This window comes from Saccopteryx leptura, chromosome 4 (genome assembly GCF_036850995.1).
Source record: "Saccopteryx leptura isolate mSacLep1 chromosome 4, mSacLep1_pri_phased_curated, whole genome shotgun sequence".
Taxonomy (NCBI): Eukaryota; Metazoa; Chordata; class Mammalia; order Chiroptera; family Emballonuridae; genus Saccopteryx; species Saccopteryx leptura.
The window spans coordinates 39,817,963-39,839,308 of NC_089506.1; the positions used below are offsets into that span (position 1 = coordinate 39,817,963).

Genomic DNA, 21,346 nt, shown 5'->3' on the forward strand with positions numbered 1-21,346 from the left:
CAGCCTCTGCACGAAGCATCTTCTGAAATTATTCAAATTCATTCATTCCATGCCTGCACACCTGCCTCCCCATTCTTCCCCATGACCCCACCAAAAAAAGCTTCAACCCCCTAGCGCCCTCACACCCTCTGCCTCCCGCCAATCCAGGTGCTTCTCTATGCGGCCTCCCCCTGACAGCATGGGATTTCTATTAACAAACCGTCATCTCCTGATCTGTTTGTCTAATATTACTCCTAAAGAAAGAACATATTATTTATGAAACAAACATATGCCTACATAATAGTTATATCTACACAGTCATACAGCTTGATGTTAAAACAAACCACTAGAGCCCGAAGCTGCAAAAATGTGTTGAGAAAAACATATGAAGGGAAGCTGGATAAATGAGATTAATTGTCTCTATAGTTGGGATCAGGAAAACAGAAGCATGTGTGGAAGATAACAACAACAAACAAGAGCACAGAAGAACATAGTTGTACCCTTTTATTGGCACAGTAACTTTTCAAAGGTTGGTGTGAATAAAAGTTCCAAGCAGCAAGACACGATGGTCCAATGCCATGGCTCAGAACTTCCCGACAGCCCACAGAAGCACATCAATGAACAAGGCGGTTGCATTACAGGAGGGTTGAGGGTATACAGCAGGTGAGCCATGCAGTGGCGCTCAGAGAGGACAATTGTTTGTGATGCAGCATTACTGCTCAAACCAGTAAATCTCAGCGTGCTTATTTGTACTGTGTAGACCTTTAAATGGATAGGACCCTTACATCCCAACAGCTATGAATTTGAAGCCATGTATGCTGAGTGACACAAAATTTCCTGTAACCTATGCTGAAGTCAGGAGATGAGACTTAACTAAAGAGCTCACAACCCACATATCCAGAATACAGGGCCTAGGAAGGAACTGCCTCCTAATCAATAAATGAAATATAAAGGCAGGGCAAAGCTAAACAACAACCTACTCCCAAAATTCTTAGGTACTTTAGGTTAAACAATGGTATGTGAAAGAAAAAAATTCTAGAAATTAATTTTTTAAAATTTGTATTTGAAGAAAGGGAGCACCAATTGCATAAAGTTATAAAACACAGTAGAAAATATGTAAATAATTTTCAGGTTTGTAATTCCAATAAAACACAAACACCTCCAAAGGAAAAAAAAGAACACATGTCTTATAGAGTGTACTGTTGTAAAATGACTAGAGTACAAGAAACATGTGGTCAGATTATATAAAATCAGGTGTATAGTGTGCATGGATCCCTCCCCTCCTCCCCACGCTTCCCTCTTTCATCTCATCCACACGTTTTATGGCCTTTCTCTTGCTACATAGAGGTAGCGTGGCCCTATAACCACGGAGCCTGAAAATCAGAGTGTATCCTCACAGAATGGGTAAGAAAACACACACACACACACACACACACACACACACACACACACACACACACACACACTACACAGCCACACACTCAGGGAATCTCAGGTATTGAACTCCTCTGTCCTGTGCTTTTCTGTGTCGGTGTGTGGAAGAGCACCCAGCATGTAGAGAGGCAGCCTTCTGTTGCTCAGCCTGGAAGCACTAGGCAGCTGTACTCTACGAGTCTGTAGTCTGGACCACATCACATTGTGGTGTCCCAGAACTCCGAAGGCAGCCTGCTGCAGGAGGCCCCTTCAGGCTTCTTCAGGAGAGTCGGCTTTTTGCAAGGAGGTGGGGGAGGTGCTCTGGGCTCCGAGCGCTGCAGGATTTGCTGCCAGTCTTCTCTTTCCTCGCAGAGCTTTCTCCTCCAGTCCAGGAGTTCCTGCAGGGCCACACTTTCATTCTCTGAGAGCCTCAGCTGCTGGATTACCTGTGGGAGGAAAGAAGGGGTAGAAAGAGTAGCACCAAATATGTATTGTGAATGAGTGAGAAGTATAATAGCAACACCTGAAAGCCATGAGGCTGGACTGGCGTCAAAACAGACATCATCTGTTCCCTATGAAACCTCCAGGCAAATGGCATGCAACTGGGTCGACTGTGAGCGGCTGAATTAAGATGAGTGGAACAGAAAACCAATCAGTGGAATATTTAGGATAGGTATACAGGTTAACATGATATACCTCCAGGTGATACAAGACTTAAAGGTCTGTTTGCTCTTCGCCCTCTCTTGTTATATACTATACATTCTTATAACACCTTGTATTTCTTTCTGAATGTAATTTTTAACCATTGTAATTCTGTTTGACGTTTTTGATTTCTCAAGGTTCAGCCTATTCTAGGATCCACTCCGTCTATGCACAAGTTTACTAGTCACCAAATTTAAGGTAATGTGACACCACTCTGACCACCATGTATTGCTCAAGGACAAGGATGGATGCCTTACTCTAGAGCAGGGGTCCCTAAACTTTTTACACAGGGGGCCAGTTCACTGTCCCTCAGACCATTGGAGGGCCGGACTATAAAAAAAACTATGAACAAATCCCTATGCATACTGCACATATCTTATTTTAAAGTAAAAAAACCCAAAACGGTAACAAATACAATATTTAAAATAAAGAACAAGTAAATTTAAATCAACAAACTGACCAGTATTTCAACAGGAACTATGGACCTGCTTTTGGCTAATGAGATGGTCAATGTGCTCCACTCACTGACCACCAATGAAAGAGGTGCCCCTTCCGGAAGTGAGGCGGGGGCCGGATAAATGGCCTCAGGGGCCGCATGCGGCCCGTGGGCCGTAGTTTGGGGACCCCTGCTCTAGAGGGCCCATTCAGAGTCAATGTTAAGAGAGGACCATGCTAATATAGACTGTCTTTAAGAGTTCAGTGTAGCAAGGGACAGCCACTAAAATATCAAACGAACTCAGTGGAGGCAGGTAGCTGATCTTGAGAACACCCACCACCCCACTGGTGTGTCAGTGCACGTGCTATTATGTGGCAGTGGCTCGAAGCTGTGATCTAATCTGGCAGCTGTGTGCTTGCTCTCTCAGACCTTGAGACCAAGGAGATGGGAATTTTAGGGGCCCTTGCAGGGCAGCAGCAGAATGTGCAATTGTATCAGCTCCTTCCTCTCATTTCCATAGGGCACCCAAAGAGAGACACCTCGGAGACTGAGCCTGCTCCTGGCCGCAGCTGGGGCACTTCAGGACAACCACGCTCCACTGATTGCCGTGGGCTCCCCCTTCTGCCAGCAGCCAGTAATCTGTAACAGCTGCAGACTGCAGAAACCGTTTCTCCTGTCTAAAGTGAGTGTGCTGGTCTAAAAACTCCAGATTCTAGACATGGATAACAAATGAGAATGAGAATATTGAGAGAACTCAGAGGAAATGAGATGGCTCATCCCACGCCCAAGCACCCGCTGCTGTCTAGTGCCACTCCCATCCTCTTCATCAAGACAGAGGAGAGCAAAACAAAGCAGGACACAGGCGGTTTCCTCTTGTGACAACAGGTACTTGTGTAAGAAGCACAAGTAGTCAGTGTTCCAGGACAATTCTAAAGCCAACACCTTCCCCTGGACACCTGAACCTATTGTTTTGCTCCAGGAAGACAATTTTAAAGTCTAGAATCAGGTTGATGGGCAGAATGTTGAGGTATGGTGTTAAAATACAGAAACTGGAGGTCAAAGCCATACCCAGCGTGCATAACCAGATTTCTGGAGGTGGTTTGCAGCAAAAGGAGTTTTCCCAAATTGAATTTACAAACAACCAGAAAAAAAAAACCCTAAGAGTGGAAAACAGGACTGTGATTGTCCAATTCCTGAAACAACCCCAGGCATCAACAGAAAGTGAGCTGCTAAAGCAGCATGCCCCACTTAAAAGGGTGCTTTTCTTTAGCACCCAGCTTGCACCAGAATGACCTGGAAATGAGACATTCTCCTGCTAGGAAGACTCTTGTGGAAGCCAAATTGCCTCTACTGTCAGGGAAATGAGCCAAGAAAGTGAAGTGGAGGGTAGGCATAAAAATTATTTATTCAATAAACACTTTAGAGTGCTAAATACATGCCAGGTACTTTTCTAAGCACCTTACAAATGTGAAGTCTATCAAGGAGGGCTAGTATTTTGTGATGAGGACATTGAGGCACAGAGGGGTTAAGTAATTTTTCCAAAGTCACATGGAAAATGGTGGGACCAGGCAGGCTGGTTCCAGAGTCCGCCTTCTTAACCATTATTCTACAGTGCTTATAATTTGCATAACAATTATTGTCCAGGATGCTAAAGACCAGGATCTCTACACCACCTTCATTTTCCCTCCTTTTTCTAAATGAAATTTGATTGAAATCTATATGTTTTCTCCATTAATGTATTTTAGTTCCTCTGTTTTCTCCACTAGTGTAATCTATGTTGATTACATTTAGCTTCAGTCTCATTAACTCTATGAATATTGAGTATCTGCATATATGTTCCTTGGCATACATTCAGTATATAATAGCAACGATGGAAAAATGCTGTCACTGGATTTTTTTTTTATGAGAGAATATTTAATTTGTGGAAGGGTACCTCTGCCATAGGAGTTGATTATTTTCCCAAAACTTCCTTGAAATATCATCTTTCTTGAGTAACAGAACTTTATATTGATTTAAAAACCAAACCAAACCAAACCAAACAAGGAACTGCTACTTTTGCTAAGGACATTGTAGATCAGGGCAGCTACTGCTCCCCCATTGTAAAGTGGTAAGAAAGGAATAATTTACAAAAACCATGTTTTTAAAACATCACAAAGCTCTGGCAAAATTGAGAACTAGAGAAACCAAAATTTTGAATGAAGAGAATCTTTCTGAGTGAACAAATAATTACTAGCTTGTGTTATGTTTTGTTTTTTCTCATGGGGGCATCTACCAATTCTGTTCTTCTGTAGGTCTAAGAGCATATTCTAGAAGAAAAAAAAAAGACCATACAATATTTTGCTGGTGCATGGCACTACAGACACAAATTGAAAACTTGAGGATTCTCAAATGCATGATCATTTTACCAAAGGGACATTTGGTAGTTCTTCAACTATATGAATCAGTGGAGCCTTGGGCCAAAGGCCTATAAAAAGTAGAGTGAAATGTCCTATAATGACAGATGCTTTCAGAAGCAATAATTTAACAGAAGAGATGCTAAGCTCAAGCACCTGACTAGTCTCATCTTAAAGACTTGCAGGCTTTAAAACTGAGTGGGGCCCTGGCCAGTTGGCTCAGTGGTAGAGTGTTGGTCCAGTATGTGGAGGCCCCATGTTTGATTCCCTCTCAGGGCACACAGGAGAGGCACCCATCTGTTTCTCCAAACCTCCCCCTTTTGCTTCTCTCTCTCTCCTCCTCCTGCAGCCATGGCTTGATTGGAGCAAGTTGGCCCCGGGTGCTGAGGATGGCTCCATGAACTCCACCTTATGCTCTAAGAGGAGCTTGGTTCCTGAGCAATGGAGCAAAGCCCCAGATGGGCAAAGCATTGCCCCCTAGTAGGCTTGCCCGATGGATCCCAGTTGGGCACATGCAGAGTCTGTCTCTGTCTCCCCTCTTCTCACTTAATAAAACTGAGTGGGGCACATGGCTGGAGAATGGGGCTCTCAAATATAGAGCTGGAGCTACTATAATGTATCAGTGATAAGGAACCTGATACGTACTCAATCAAAGCATGAAAGGGTGCAGCCTGAGGATTAGAGGAGAACTAGAATTGGAATACAGCTCAATTTGTGATTGGGTTGATGTGACCACCCCTTGCCTTTGCTTCCTAACAAAGGATGATGATGACCTTTTAGGTTAAAATCATCATCTATAGCATATATAGTTTGTTTACATACAGTGCTTACTGTGCAATCAAAATTTACTATACATGTGAAGAGAAGGAAATTTAGCAAAACGGAAAAGATAAAACAGATTCAAAGATAATCTAGACTTAGAGCTAGCAGGTAAAGACTAAACTATCTGTGATTAAATATTTATGAGAACAGAGAAAAAATGGATAAATATAAGAAATGGCAGAATGGACATAAACATAAAAGGAGTAACTGAAGTAGAAGAGATACAAAGAACGTGGCAAAGCAATTGTTAAAGAGATGTTTCCAAAACTCGTGAATAGCATCAATACACACATTTAATCAGTTCAATAAACCACACAAAAGATGAATACACACACCATCACCAACAATAAGAAAACACAAGGCATATTATGTTAAAAGTGACAAAGACCAAAGACAAAAAAAAAAAAAGATCTTAAAATCCAGAGGAAAATACACATTACCTTCAAAGAAATGACAGTAAGAGTGAAATCTAACTTCTAAACAGTAACAATGGAAATCAGAAAACAATGAATCACAGGTTAAAGTACTGAAAGAAAGTAATTCAACGTAGAATTCTGTACTCAAAAAATATCCCTCAAAAATGAAAGTAGAAAAAGAAAAATGAGGTAACTTGCCATCAAAAGTCTTGTGTGTGTGCATTTTTTAAGGTGAGAGTAAATGATACTGCATGGAAAAATAGAAATTTATGAGATAATTAAGAACAGTGGAATTAAATGCATAAATAATATAGTTGCAACATCTTATAGACTTAAATTATGTATAAAACAAGAATGGATGCCACCAATAAGTACAAAAGCCAAGAAAAGTTACATGGAATTTAGAGGCTCTGTTTCTAACAGTATTAGGAAAATAGAAAAAGTAATAAATTATGTAATGATGCAATAAGTAAGGTGCATGTTTTATTCTCTAGTGAAACTACAAAAAGAATAGTTGGAATGCATAATAAATAGCTCATAAAGAAATGCAAAATAAATGTCCATTTAATCTTTAAAAAAAAGTAAAAAAGGTACCACAAGAATATAAAAATGGACTCAACTCCTAACAGTTGGCATTGCTTTTCCATGGCCCGATGACATCTGCGGGGTCATCTTCATGCTGATAAGAACATACAGCTGTCCTCACACCAAGCACAAAATACATCCATTTTATATTTCTCCTCAATCCCAAACTCTTTTCAGTAGCTTTGCATCATGAGCAAAATCATATACTAGGTATAACCCTCGACCTTCATAATAGGAACAGATTTATAGATTGAATCACTCCAAAGAAACTGTGACAATCTACTGGGAGTGATGTTCAGTGGCTGCTGGTCTGAATTAGGCTTGTTTATTTAAAAAAAAATCTGAATTCCCAAATACATTATAAAAGGTGAAACTTATACAAACAAACCATTTAAAAGCATTTTCTTAATGAGTGTATTGATGTCTTGAATGTCGTAAGGACAGAGGAATGCCACCTTTGAGTCAATGACCAACAGCTTTCTAGGCTTTTTTGATAAGCAAAAAATTGACTGATGTTTGCAATAATCAACTAATACTCAGAAAAATAATACCTTTCATTGAGAGATCCCATGGAACTTTATTTTCTATTATAGAGATTAATAGGTATTGAGCGAAATTTAACAGCTATATCAAGATAGTTATCAGAATGGAATAAATGAGATGCTAAATATTAACATTATTGATCATTCAAAAAAGCAAAACAGGCCCTGGCCGGTTGGCTCAGTGGTAGAGCGTCGGCCTGGTGTGCGGAAGTCCTGGGTTCGATTCCCGGCCAGGGCACACAGGAGAAGCGCCCATCTGCTTCTCCACCCCTCCCCCTCTCCGTCTCTCTCTTCTCCTCCCGCAGCGAGGCTCCACTGGAGCAGAGATGGCCCCGGTGCTGGGGATGGCTCCTTGGCCTCTGCCCCAGGCGCTAGAGCAGGGGTCCCCAAACTTTTTACACAGGGGGCTAGTTCACTGTCCCTCAGACCACTGGAGGGCCGGACTATAAAAAAACTATGAACAAATCCCTATGCACACTGCACATATTTTATTTTAAAGTAAAAAAACAAAACGGGAACAAATACAATATTTAAAATAAATAACAAGTAAATTTAAATCAACAAACTGGCCAATGGGAACTATGCTCCTCTCACTGACCACCAATGAAAGAGGTGCCCCTTCCAGAAGTGCGGTGAGGGCCGGATAAATGGCTTCAGGGGGCCGCACGCCGCCCGCAGGCTGTAGTTTGGGGACCCCTGCGCTAGAGTGACTCTGGTTGCGACAGAGCGACACCCCGGAGGGGCAGAGCGTCGCCCCATGGTGGGCGTGCTGGGTGGATCCCGGTTGGGCGCATGCGGGAGTCTGTCTGACTGTCTCTCCCGGTTTCCAGCTTCAGGGAAAAAAAAAAAAAAAAGGACAAAACAGGCCCTGGCCGGTTGGCTCAGTGGTAGAGCGTCAGCCTGGCGTGCGGAAGTCCCGGGTTCGATTCCCGGCCAGGGCACACAGGAGAGGTGCCTATCTGCTTCTCCACCCCTCCCCCTCTCCTTCCTCTCTGTCTCTCTCTTCCCCTCCAGCAGCCAAGGCTCCATTGGAGCAAAGATGGCCCGGGCGCTGGGGATGGCTCTGTGGCCTCTGCCCCAGGCACTAGAGTGGCTCTGGTTGCAATAGAGTGACGCCCTGGATGGGTAGAGCATCGCCCCCTGGTGGGCGTGCCGGGTGGATCCCGGTCGGGCGCATGCGGGAGTCTGTCTGTCTGCCTCCCCGTTTCCAGCTTCAGAAAAATACAAAAAAAAACAAACAAAGAAACAAACAAACAAACAAAAAAGCAAAACAGATTCTTCCCAGGTTACGTCTCAAATGAAGGTTAACATTCTGGGTAAAGCTATATAATAGGTCACTACTTTCAACACAGTTAAGTTCAGAGGGCATTTAAAATTTATGATCTGTGAGACAATAAACAGAAGATCAGAAGATAAGGGCAGTGTGTTCTAATGAATTTATCTGACTTAGATTTATTAAATTTATTAGATTGTGAGGCATAAAAATTACAGCTGTCACAGTCAAGAGTTTTAATATTTTAGAACATCAAACAAATGCAACTATGAATAATATTTCAATGGTGGTCAAATAATATATAAGCAACAAAAAGTATTCACAGTATTATTCAGCACTGTAAAAAAATCAAAATTAGTGTTTCTCTGTTCTTTACTTTTCATAACCTATTTCTAATCGCAAAACCCCCCACAGCTTTCCTTCCCATTATTTGAAATTTCACAAAAATATTATCATTAGAAAGGCAATAATAATTTTTAACAAGAATTTTAGCTTTTCTACTGAAAGGGAAGCATTTCTCTTCAGAAGGAGAGGAAGTGGCTCTGGGGATGAGGGCTGCTGCTGGCAACGTGGGCTTGCTGTCAGCTGACTTCCCACCAGGTCTCATTTATCTGTGTCTGTTTGCAGGATAAAGATGTGATAGTGTGTTTTTTTCTTAAATCTTGTTTTCCACTGCTTTAAAGGATAGATTTCCACCCCATGTCACCACTTTAGATAGTCACTTATTTAATTTCTTTTCTGCCTTGTTTTATATAATAGTGTTTGTATACGAAGTCATCTTTCAGAACCAGAAGGTGAGTATTATAACTGATAAAGTAAAAAGTTGTTCCATATGTCTGAACCTCTGGATATCAAATGTCTTGCCTGTAAAGGGATTTTTATGCATTCAGTTCACCCAAGTATCTTTTTTTTTTTTTTGTATTTTTCTGAAGCTGGAAACGGGGAGAGACAGTCAGATAGACTCCTGCATGCACCCGACCGGGATCCACCCGGCACGCCCACCAGGGGTGACGCTCTGCCCACCAGGGAGCAATGCTCTGCCCCTCCGGGGCGTCGCTCTGTTGCAACAGAGCCACTCTAGCGCCTGGGGCGGAGGCCAAGGAGCCATCCCCAGCGCCCGGGCCATCTTTGCTCCAATGGAGCCTTGGCTGCGGGAGGGGAAGAGAGAGACAGAGAGGAAGGAGGGGTGGGTGGAGAAGCAAATGGGCGCCTCTCCTATGTGCCCTGGCCGGGAATCGAACCTGGGTCCCCCGCACGCCAGGCTGACGCTCTACCACTGAGCCAACCGGCCAGGGCCTCACCCAAGTATCTTAATGTGTTGCCCATGGCATGGAGATGAAGTGAGTCAAAAAGACAGAGTGGGTTTTTTTTAGCAACTTTTATCTTTTTTTTTTTTATCATTTACCTGTGGAAAGGAAACTCTGTGGATGAGGGTCTGTAGAGACCTCAAAGAAGTGGTAACTTTTGGTCTAAATTTTGAAAAATGAGATGGTCAATTGGATGGAAAAGGGGGAATGAAGGCAGAGACAGGTGTTTCCAAAGTAGTCGATGTAGACTTTGAACTTCATTCTTTAACATGAAACCATAAACCTATGAAGACACTGAGGTTGGTTGAGCAGAGGCGATATGGTTGACAGCCTGGGCTCCTGAATCAGAGAGCCTGGACTGGAATCTTAAATTTGCCACCTAATAGTTATATATATAACCTTGAGCAAGTCTATCAGCTTTCACATCTGTATATTGGGGTCACAATCACAATCTACCTCAAAAGGATGGGTAAGGATTACATGAGTAACATATGTGAGCTACTTAAAAGTGACCACTCTCTAAATGTGGGCTATTATGACTTTGTCATTGTTAGCTGTTTGACTTGAGAAAAATCTCTTAACATTCTGAATCATAGTTGTCCTGATGACTCAATCAGACAATGTTAAATGTAGCCACTTCTCATAATTTATGGTCTTATACAAAAACAACATAGTCTCTTTCTTTCTTGTCAACGTGAACCTTTCAAAATACTGAGCAACACACAGGATTCATAACAAAACATGATTTACATATGATTTTAAACGAAAGGAAGTTCTACATGAAGAAAATGATAAAAAGTCTAGAGGTTGTTTAAATTTTAGAAGAGAAGGGTATACACAAATTTTAGTGAGTAAACAACTCTTAAATGTTTCTATATGGAATTTGTATATGTATTTTCAGGGGTCCTTAAGTTCTTGGGAAAACCGAAAATTTTTTGCAGTTTTACTTTTATGATTTCTGTCAAAGTAATATACTATACTTTGTATCTACCTACCTTCTTTTTAAGCTTGCACTCAGTGGGATTTTATTTTCTGACTTTGTATTTTATTTACCAGCAGATTGACACAAGTAATATTATTTATATTCTTTCAGGTTAATGAAAAAAGAGTGGGTGTATTTAATATGCAAGTAAGAATTCTCCTCCTAGAAAGAGCTAAGCGATCTGACAGTGTAGGTTGCCTGGCAGTTCAAATAGAAAAGAGTAACAGACATTTAGGTAAAGCCTGTGGCACAGGATGATATAAATATACTGAAGTTCATGGAATCCGAGTCAACTCCATATTCAGATTTTCAACAGTAATTTCATGGCAGCTAAACAAAATCATACTTAATTAATACATTGAAAATTTTATTTTATTTTGATTTTTGTAAGTTTTTCTTCTACTGAATTTATAAATTTGCTTTGGTTTACAGTTATAATGAGAGCTAAAAGAATACAGAGATTTTATGTAACAATTAATAAAGCAACTTAAGAAATGTTAAGAATCAAAGAGAATGTTTTTCCATTTAAAAAGGATCATATAAAAAATAAAATAAAACAAAACAATAAGGATCACATATATTATCACAGTGAGAAAAATGTTGATTGATATGGGTAGTATTCCCTGTGGGTAGAATTAGTGTCTACTTGAAAAGACTAGGGGAGTGCTTTAGAGCTCAAAATGAGTAAATTAATTTCTGTCCTGCACAATGCATCCAGTTCACTTACATGGAGGGTATAAACGAAGTTAATGTATGAACACCTGCATGCATGTTTGCGAGAAGGAACAGATATTACCATGATACAGGCATATCCCATCTTATTGACCACCACAGATACTGAGTTTTCTACAAATTGAATGTCTGTGGCAATCTTGTGTCTAGTCCATAGGTGTCATTTTCCTATAGGCTTAAATTATGGTATTTTTTAAATTAAGGTATGTACATTGTTTTTTAACAAGATGTTTTTGCACTCTTAATATAGTATGTTTTTTTCTTTTCTTCTTTTCCAAATGAGAGGAGGGGAGATAGTGAGACAGACTCTCGCATGCACCCCAACCAGGATCCAAGGGCAACTCCCATCTGGGGCCATGTTCACAACCAAGCTATTTTCGGTGCCTGAGGGGGAGATTCCACAGACGCATCCCCAGGTTCTGAGGTACTCGAACAACCAATTGAGCCTTGGCTGCAGGAGGGCAAGAAAGAGGAAGAGAGAAGGGAGGGGGAAGGGGGGAAAAGCAAATGGTCGCTTCTTCTGCATGCCCTGACCAGGAATTGAATCTGGGACATCCACATGCCGGGCTGATGTTCTACCACTGACCCAACTGGCCAGGGCCCTAACATAATTATTATATGCACTGGGAAACCAAAAAATTGGTGCAACTTGCTTTATTGCCATTTTTGCTTTATTGCAATATTTGCTTTTGTTGCAATGGTCTGAAAACAAACTCACAATATCTCTGAGCTATTCCTAGATATTAGACTTGTAGTTTTATTTCTTTTTCTTTTGGAAATGTAGGGACAATTTAGCACCTCACCTCCATCAAGGCCAAGAAAGGGAGTACCTTGAAATAACACCAGACTGACGGTGGACAAATCTTATATTTGAGATAGTTTACATCTTGAAGATTTAGATAACACCCTCTCAAACACTATAAAGCCCCAGGAATCTACTGAAAATGTTCTGATATCACATACGGTGTAAGTGGTTTCAGACCTATCAGTTACTCTGGATCCAAACATGCCTAGATGGGTTTGAACGGCTAGTGAGTGGGTTCACTGAAGAGAGTGGAACAGTCACCATAGACTTCAGGATGCAATGCCAAAGAATGCAATGCTTTAAGCAATCAAATCAGCTTATCTCATGTTATGGATTGAATGTCTGTGTCTCCCGAATTCACACACATGTTGGAATCCTAAAGCCCAATTTGACAGTATTTGGAACTGGGGCCTCTGGGAGGTGATTAGGTCATGACAGTGGAGCCCTCATAAGTAGGATAAATTCTTGTATAAAAGAAACTACACAAAGGTCCCTTACCTCTTTTGTCATGTGAGGACAGACTGACAAATCTGCTACCTGGAAGACAGCACTTACCTAGCCAGATTCGCACCCTGACCTCCGACTTCTAGCCTTAACAACTATGAGAAATAAATTTTTATTGTATATAAGCTACCTGGTCTGTGGTATTTTGCTATACAGTAACCTGAATGGATTGAGACAATTTATACCCCCAATTTTTATTTTTATTTTTGGATAGCATGGGGAAAAAATAGTACTATTTTGTAACAGGCACAAAACCCAGGTTTCTAGAAAAGGGCACAGGTTGTCAGCTTAAAACTCTTTGAAAAAAAAATCTTTTAATGGAGAATCTAATAATCTATTGTAAAATATCCTGTGATTTTTTTATTTTTAAATTTGACATTTGAAAGAGATCTGAAAGCTCCAGAGTTTAGGGGGCACTTGTGATTCAGTATGAGAAAGCACCACATCACAGTATCCTGGAAGCTGGGACAACCTGACCCCTCAAAAAACTGACCAAGGGACCCGCTCCACAAACACTGGAGACCAGGCAGTATTACTCACGCCACCCCCATGCAGGCTGGATGGAAGGGGGAGGAAGTCAGTATTTTTAGTTTATACTCTCCCCACTGCCAGTTTAGACCACCTAAAATGGGGCTTCTGTGGCACATAATAACTGCACATTTTTCTTTCTACTCTTAAGGAAGGACTACAGAAGGGAACTAAGCCATCTATTCTCAATAAATATATATGCCTCTTAAGTAACACCCCATTTCAAGCTCCCAGCATGTGTGAACAGATACAGAAATGATCCTGTCCAAATTTCTTTCCCTATAAGCTAGGGTACCCATCCTCAAACAGAATCTCTGACTTTCAGCAGGTTATTAACAGAATATCCCTCATTCACATCGTAATCCTTAGATACAGTGCTACTTAGACACTGGTGATGCCTACCTCAACAACTCAGTAAGGGGGTTCAAACAGTGCTGCTATTTCGTTATTGAGGAAATCTTGCTGATTTGCTATTTAGCAGTGCAAGATGTAAACCTAGTTTCCATTTTCCCACCTCGATTTGTAAAGTATCTGTGTTTTCTAATGCCTAGAAGATATCAATTACGTGTAAAGAGTTTGATAAAGGGATGTAAAGATCGAGTTCATGCAAGTTTTATATCTAAAATGGATTATATATAATTAGTTCACTTACTTCCAGGGGTTAAAAACCATCCCACAACCTAGAGGAAAACATAATATGTTGTAAAAGCTTAATGAAGTTTATTACATATAAATCTATATACTAATGGCATTCTATTGTCAGTAATAGAGTTTTATGAGATGAATTAATTAAAAATGAGATATAATTTTTTTTACTTCCTGAAGATGTGCATTTCTATGAATAATATTAATAAATGAAAATTAGTAATTTGTTGCTGATTTTTACCTTAAGTCTTTCCCTTCTAGGATAAAAATAATCTTTGATAAATAATTCATATGTAAAATCATGTTGCTGTTCATTTGTCACAGAATTGATTTTTCTATTGACTATTCACCCAAAGGTGAAAAGAGGCATTTACTGACATTTATGGAAATTAAAAGAAGGAAGCCCCTTGACTGAGTAGTGAATATTAGTGTCTCAAATGCAAATCCTATTTCTACTTCATGCTAACAAGATGTTGGAGGAAAAACATTAAAAAAAATGACACTTGAGCCTGACCAGACGGTGGCTCAGAGAATAGAGCATCAGACTGGGATGCGGAGGACCCAGGTTCGAGACCCCAAGGTTGCTAGCTTGAGCGTGGGCACATCTGGTTTGAGCAAAGCTCACCAGCTTAGACCCATGGTCGCTGGCTCGAGCAAGGGATTACTCAGTCTGCTATAGCCCCACAGTCAAGGCATATATGAGAAAGCAATCAATGAACAAGTAAGGTGTCGCAAGGAAAAACTAATGATTGATGCTTCTCATCTCTCTCTGTTCCTGTGTGTCTGTCCCTATCTATCCCTCTCTCTGACTCTCTCTCTGTCTCTGTAAAAAATAAAAAAAAACTTAAAAATAACAGTTTGTAAAACCCAAGTCTACCTAAACACAACCTAAAATGTGGCATAAAATAAAATGTGACTCAAAAAGTCGTTGATTAAAAGGTTGTATATTTCAAAACTTTAAAAAACTATCAAGAAAATGATTTGAAAGTGAACATAGCATTTCTGGTTTAGGCAAAAAAGCGCTGATTCTTCCTAATTTAGAAAAAGGCATTTATACAGCAGCCCAATTAAGTTCATTCTTGCTCTTTTGTTTTCTTTGTTGACTAAGGGTTAAATTAAATAATGGAGAAAAGTATCTGCTTAGAAGGTATGTTACAAGTTCTACTGGAAACAAGAGTAGCTATCTCTGGACAGCCAGCAGTGAGGGAGGAAAGACAGCATTTTAATTTTTACCTTATTTGTATACTTTGATTTCTTTTAAAAATTCACCACTGCTCTTTACTTTTGTAAGAAGTAATATTATATTGGAACAGATTTAGTATAATTTAAATGGACTTTTGTTTGCATTTTGCAGCTGATTTTTTAGTTTATAGCTATGAATAAAAATGGACTCTGATGAGTGAATGCATGTTTCTATTAATGGAAAGTTATAAAATAGAAATTTAAAATTGTACTGCACATCATGTGATATAATTAATTTGTGCCATTTTAGGATATGGATTTTGTATGAGTTCTGTCTTTTACTTCAATTCGTTTAAAATAAAACCCATGGCAATACAGTAGCAGAAATTGGTAACAGATACTTAGAGTATGCTTATAATGACATATTGTGGTAATGGGTTCAAATCAGGAACTCTATGGAAAAATATAAATCTTTTATATTGGAAACAGAAAATAAGAGTATTATAATACATTTTAAAATATTTTTCTTGGGATCATGTGGGAGTCTCACTAGAAATAGCAGTTGGCGTTACTGAGAAAAATTAATCTACTAAATTTTATCTCTCCAAAGGACAAATCTGCTCATATAATTTGCTTATTCAGAAATCTTCAATGCTGCGGCATAAACAATCAAGTCCACATGCCTTAGCATGTTACATCTAGTCCTCCATGGCTGGCCACACTCATTATTCCAGCTTCATCATCATCCATTCTCTCACAGACTCTGTATGTCAGCCCAATCAGATTGACCTCAAACATACTCTTATAATTCTACTTATCTTCTCTCCAACAGTTTGGATGCCTAGATATAGAATCCTCTGAAGTTTTCAAGGCCCACCTCTAAAAGTCATCTTCATGATATTATTTTACATTCTTGAAACATTTTCACATGTTATTATTCTAATAGATTCTTATAACCACGCAAAGTAAGTAGGTTAAATCTTATTAGTCTCATTTCATAAATGTTAAGATTCATCTTTAAAGCTCAAACTCACTTGGTCAGTCAGACTTAAATTCAAATACACTGAACTTAGTCTATCTTCTTAGGTACTAATTACAAGTGCCTGCCAAAAAGTTTTCCTTGTCTGTTAATCAATGAACAAATGTGCTTTAAAATGATTATTAAATGGGAGGTGCTGTGATGAGTTCTATAGGGCTTGGAATCACACAGTATGACTTACTCTAGCAAGAATCATTCATTCAAACTGAGCAACAAGGCAAATACATAGAGGTAATTAAATAAATGCTAAATAGAACATGAAAGGAAAAATGTCACAAGGGAACACAGCATTAATTGACTAATAAATTATATATGTGATCACTGTTGTTGGAAAACAGAGAAGACTTTACTCATTTCAAGGCAAGATGGTCAAGAAATTTACACTGGGTTATGGATTTTTTTTCTGGATAAAAAAGATGAGTAGGGCACAAAAAGAAGAAAGAATATTTGGATTGACTGGTAAAAAGGAATGGTGTTCATGCTTTTATTTATGACTATATTTACTATTATAAAATACAAGACAGAGAGAAACACCCTGCATTGTGGTATAGGACTTGAGAGTTGGCTTCAAACTATCGATGGAGCTGTGAATAAGTCTTTCTCCTACTTGCTTATTAGCCAACATCTTTTTTAAAATTTTTATTAATTTTAATTTATTGTGTTTACATGGATTCAAGTGTCCCACTGAAAACAACTCCCTCACCCCCACCCCCATGTCCCCCCTTAAAATACCCCTTGCCCTCCTCTCCTCGACACCCTCCCTCCTTCCCTCTAGGATTTGCTGTCCTGCTATCTATACTATCTATATCTCCATGTTATGTATATATAGTTTCACGAATCCCTTTACTTACTCTGATCCAATCCCCTCATCTCCCTTCCCTCTGAACACTATTCCTCTGGTCCCTGTGATCCTGCCTCTGCCTCTATTCTGTTCCTCAGTTCACTTTGTTCATTAGATTCCACCTATAAGTGAGATCATATGATATTTGTTAAAGAGACTGTCTTTGCTCCATTGTATGCTTTTACCTCCTATTGTCAAATATCAATTGGCCATAACGGTGTGGGTTTATTTCTGGGTTCTCTGTTCTGTTCCATTGATCTGTATGCCTGTTCTTATGCCAGTACCAAGCTGTTTTGAGTACAATGGCCTTGTAGTATAACTTGATATCAGGAAATGTGATACTTCCCACTTTTTTCTTCTTTTTCAAGATTGCTGAAAGTATTCGTGTTCTTTTTTGGTTTTATATAAATTTTGGGGATATTTGTTCTATATCTTTGAAGTATGACATTGGTATTTTGATTGGAATTGCATTGAATTTATAGATTGCTTTGGGTAATATAGACATTTTAATGATGTTTGTTCTTCCTATCCATGAACACAGTATATGCTTCCACTTGTTTGTATCTTGCTTGATTTCTTTATCAATGTTTTGTAATTCTCTGAGTACAAGCTTTCCTTGGTTAAATTTATTCCTAGGTACTTTATTTTCTTTGTTTCAATAGTGAAAGGGATTGTTTCCTTAATTTCTTTTTTAGACAGTTGATTGTCAGTGTATAAAAATGCCTCTGATTTCTGAATATTAATTTTATATCCTGCCACCTTGCTGAATTCATTTATCAGGTCCAGTAGTTTTTTGACTGTGACTTTAGGGTTTTCTATGTAAAGTATCATGTCATACACAAATAATGATAGTTTTACTTCATTTTTTCCAAGTTGGATGCCTTTTATTTCTTCTTGTCTGATTGCTGTGGCTAGGACTTCCAGTACTATGTTGAATAAGAGCGGTGAAAGGGGGCACCCCTGCCTTGTTCCTGATCTTAAGAGGATTGCTTTTAATTTTTGCCCATTGAGTATGATGTTGGCTGTGGGTTTATCGTAGTTAGCCTTTATCATGTTGAGGTATGTTCCCTGTATTCCCACTTTGCTGAGAGTTTTAAGTTTAATAAATGGGTGCTAGATTTTATCAAATACTTTTCTGCATTTATTGATATTATCATGTGATTTTTATCCTTCCTTTTGTTTATGTGATGAATCACATTGATTGAATTGCGAATACTGTACCATCCTTGCCTCCCCAGAATAAAACCCACTTGATCATGATGTATGATTTTTCTCATGTATTCCTAGATATGGTTTGCTAATATTTTGTTCAGAATCTTAGCATCTAGGTTCATCAGGGATATTGACCTATAGTTTTTTTCTTTGTGGTGTCTTTACCTGGTTTTGGAATGAGGATTATGCTAGCCTCATAAAAGGAGTTTGGAAGTCTTTCCTTCTCTTGAAATTTTTGAAATAGCTTGATAAGGATAGATGTTAGTTCTTCTTTGAATATTTGGTAAAATTTGCCTGTAGAGCCATCTGGTCCAGGACTTCTGTTTGTTGGGAGTTTTTTGATAACTGCTTCAATTTCATTTGTTGTTATCAGCCTGTTTAGGTTTTCTGATTCATTCAGATTGATTTTTGAAAGATTATATGCTTCAAGAAATTTATCCATTTCACCTAGATTGTCCGTTTTCTTTGGCATAGAGATCTTCATAGCAGTTACTTATAATCCTTTGTATTTCTGCAGTGTCAGTTGTTATTTCCCCACTTTCATTTTAAATTTTATTTATTTGAGCCCTCTCTCTTTTTTTCTTGGTGAGTCTGGTTAAAGGTTTATCAATCTTATTTATCTTTTCAAAGAACCAGCTCTTGGATTCATTGATTCTCTGTATTGTTTTTTTAGCCTCTATGTCATTTATTTCCATTCTGATCTTTATTATTTCTTTCCTTCTACTTCCTCTGGGCTTTGTTTGTTGTTCTTTCTCCAGTTCTTTTAAATGCAAGGTTAAGTTGTTTATTTGAGCTTTTTTAAATTTTGCTCTTACGGTATGCCTATAGTTCTATGAACTTCCCTGTCAGGACTGCTTTTACTGTGTCCTAGATTTTGAGTTCTTGTATGTTCATTTTCATTTGTTTCAAGGAAATTTTTTATTTCTTCCTTGATCTCATTGTCAACCCATCTGTTATTTAATAACATGCTATTTAGCCTCCAAGTGTTTGAATGTTTTTCAGCTTTTCTACTGTAGTGGATTTCTAGTTTCATACCACTCTGATCAGAAAAGATGCTTGATATTATTTTAATCATCTAAAATTTATTGAGACTCATTTTGTGTCCTAACATGTGGTCTATTTAGAGAATGTACTATGAGCACTTGAAAAGAGTGTATATTCTGCTGCTTTGGGATAAACGGTTCTGAAGATATCTATTAAATCCAGTTGATCTAGAGTATCATTTAAAGCCACTGTTTCTTTGTTAATTTCTGTGTGGAGGATCTATCTCTTGATGTTAGTGGGGTATTAAAGTCCCCTACTATTATAGTATTGCTGTTGATCTCACCCTTTATGTCCATCAAAATCTGCTTTATATATTTAGGTGCTCCTATATTAGATGCATAGATATTTATAATGGTTATATTCTCCTGTTGTATTACTCCATTTATTATTATGTAGTGACCTTCTTTATCCCTTACTATATAGCCTTTGTTTTAAAGTCTATTTTGTCAGATTTAAGTATTGCTACTCCAGCTTTTTTTTCATTTCCATTTGCAAGAAGTATTTTTTTCCATCTCTTCACTTTCAGTCTATTTGTATCTTTTGTTTTGGGGTGAGGTTCTTGTAGACAGCATATGTATGGGTCCTGTTTTCTTATCCACACAGTTACCCTATGTCTTATGATTGGAGCATTTAATACATTTACATATAAGGTTATCATTGATATGTAGTTGTTTATTGCCATTTTATTCTTTAAATCTACATTCCTCTTTTTCTAGATTTTCTTTTTCCTTTGTTTTGTTTACAACACACCCCCAGCATTTCTTATAGTATTGGTTTGGTTGTAATGAATTCCTTGATATATTTTTTTTTTTTTGCCTGGGAATCTTTTTATTTTTCCTTCAATTTTAAATTTCCTTCCATTTTATCCTTGATGGATAAAGAAGTCTTCGTTGTAGGTGTTTGTTTTTCATCTCTCTGAATATTTCTTGCCATTCCCTTCTGGTCTCAAGTGTTTCTGTTGAGAAGTTAGATGTCTTCCTGATGAGGGCTCCTCTGTAGGTAATTAACTGCTTTCCCTTGCAGCTTTTAGTATTCTTTCTTTGTCTCTTAACTTTGGTATTTTGATTATGATGTGTCTTAATGTAGGTCTCTTTGGGTTCCCCTTTAATGGGACTCTTTATGCTTCTTGAACTTGTGTGACTTTTTTCTTCATCAATTTAGGGGAATTTTCAGCTATGATTTCTTCAAAAAGGTTCTTTATCCCGGCCCTGGCCGGTTGGCTCAGTGGTAGAGTGTCGGCCTGGCGTGCAGAAGTCCCAGGTTTGATTCCCGGCCAGGGCACACAGGAGAAGCACCCATCTGTTTCTCCACCCCTCCCCCTCTCCTTCCTCTCTGTCTCTCTCTTCCCCTCCCACAGCCGAGGCTCCATTGGAGCAAAGATGGCCCGGGTGCTGGGGATGGCTCCTTGGCCTCTGCCCCAGGCGCTAGAGTGGCTCTGGTCGCAACAGAGCAACACCCCGGAGGGGCAGAGCATCACCCCCTGGTGGGCAGAGCGTCGCCCCTGGTGGGCGTGCCGGGTGGATCCCGGTCGGGCGCATGCGGGAGTCTGTCTGACTGTCTCTCCCCGTTTCCAGCTTCACAAAAATACAGAAAAAAAAAAAAAAGGTTCTTTATCCCTTGTTTTTTTTCTTCCCCTTCAGGAACCCCTATGATGCAGATGTTGTTTCGCTTCGTGTTGTCACAGAGCTCTTTTAGAGTTTCCTCAGACTTTTTGAGCCTCTTTTCTTTTTGCTGCTCTGCTTCTGTGCTTTCATTTATCTTGTCCTCTAAATCACTGATTCACTCCTCTGATTCATCCAGCTTGCTATTAATTCCTTCCAGTGCAGTATTCATTTGTGATATTGTATTTGTCATTTCTGACAGATTCATTTCTATGATCCCAATGTCCTTTTTGATGCTTGCTATCTCTTTATTTAGTTGCTCATTGTGTCCATCCATTGTTGCTCTAAGATGCTTGAGCATCC

General features: G+C 39.1%; 1 protein-coding gene across 2 annotated transcripts in view; it reads right to left on the bottom strand.

Annotated features, from left to right (window-relative positions):
• Positions 1-1,431: 1,431 nt before the first annotated feature.
• MYO16 (myosin XVI) overlaps positions 1,432-21,346 on the bottom strand; it is a 592,224-nt gene continuing 572,309 nt past the window's right edge. For both annotated transcript variants that reach the window (XM_066380569.1, XM_066380568.1), the window contains exon 35: positions 1,432-1,838. In XM_066380569.1, coding sequence (XP_066236666.1) covers positions 1,611-1,838 — 228 coding nt within the window. In that variant the 3' untranslated portion in view covers positions 1,432-1,610. The remainder of the gene's footprint in view (positions 1,839-21,346) is intronic.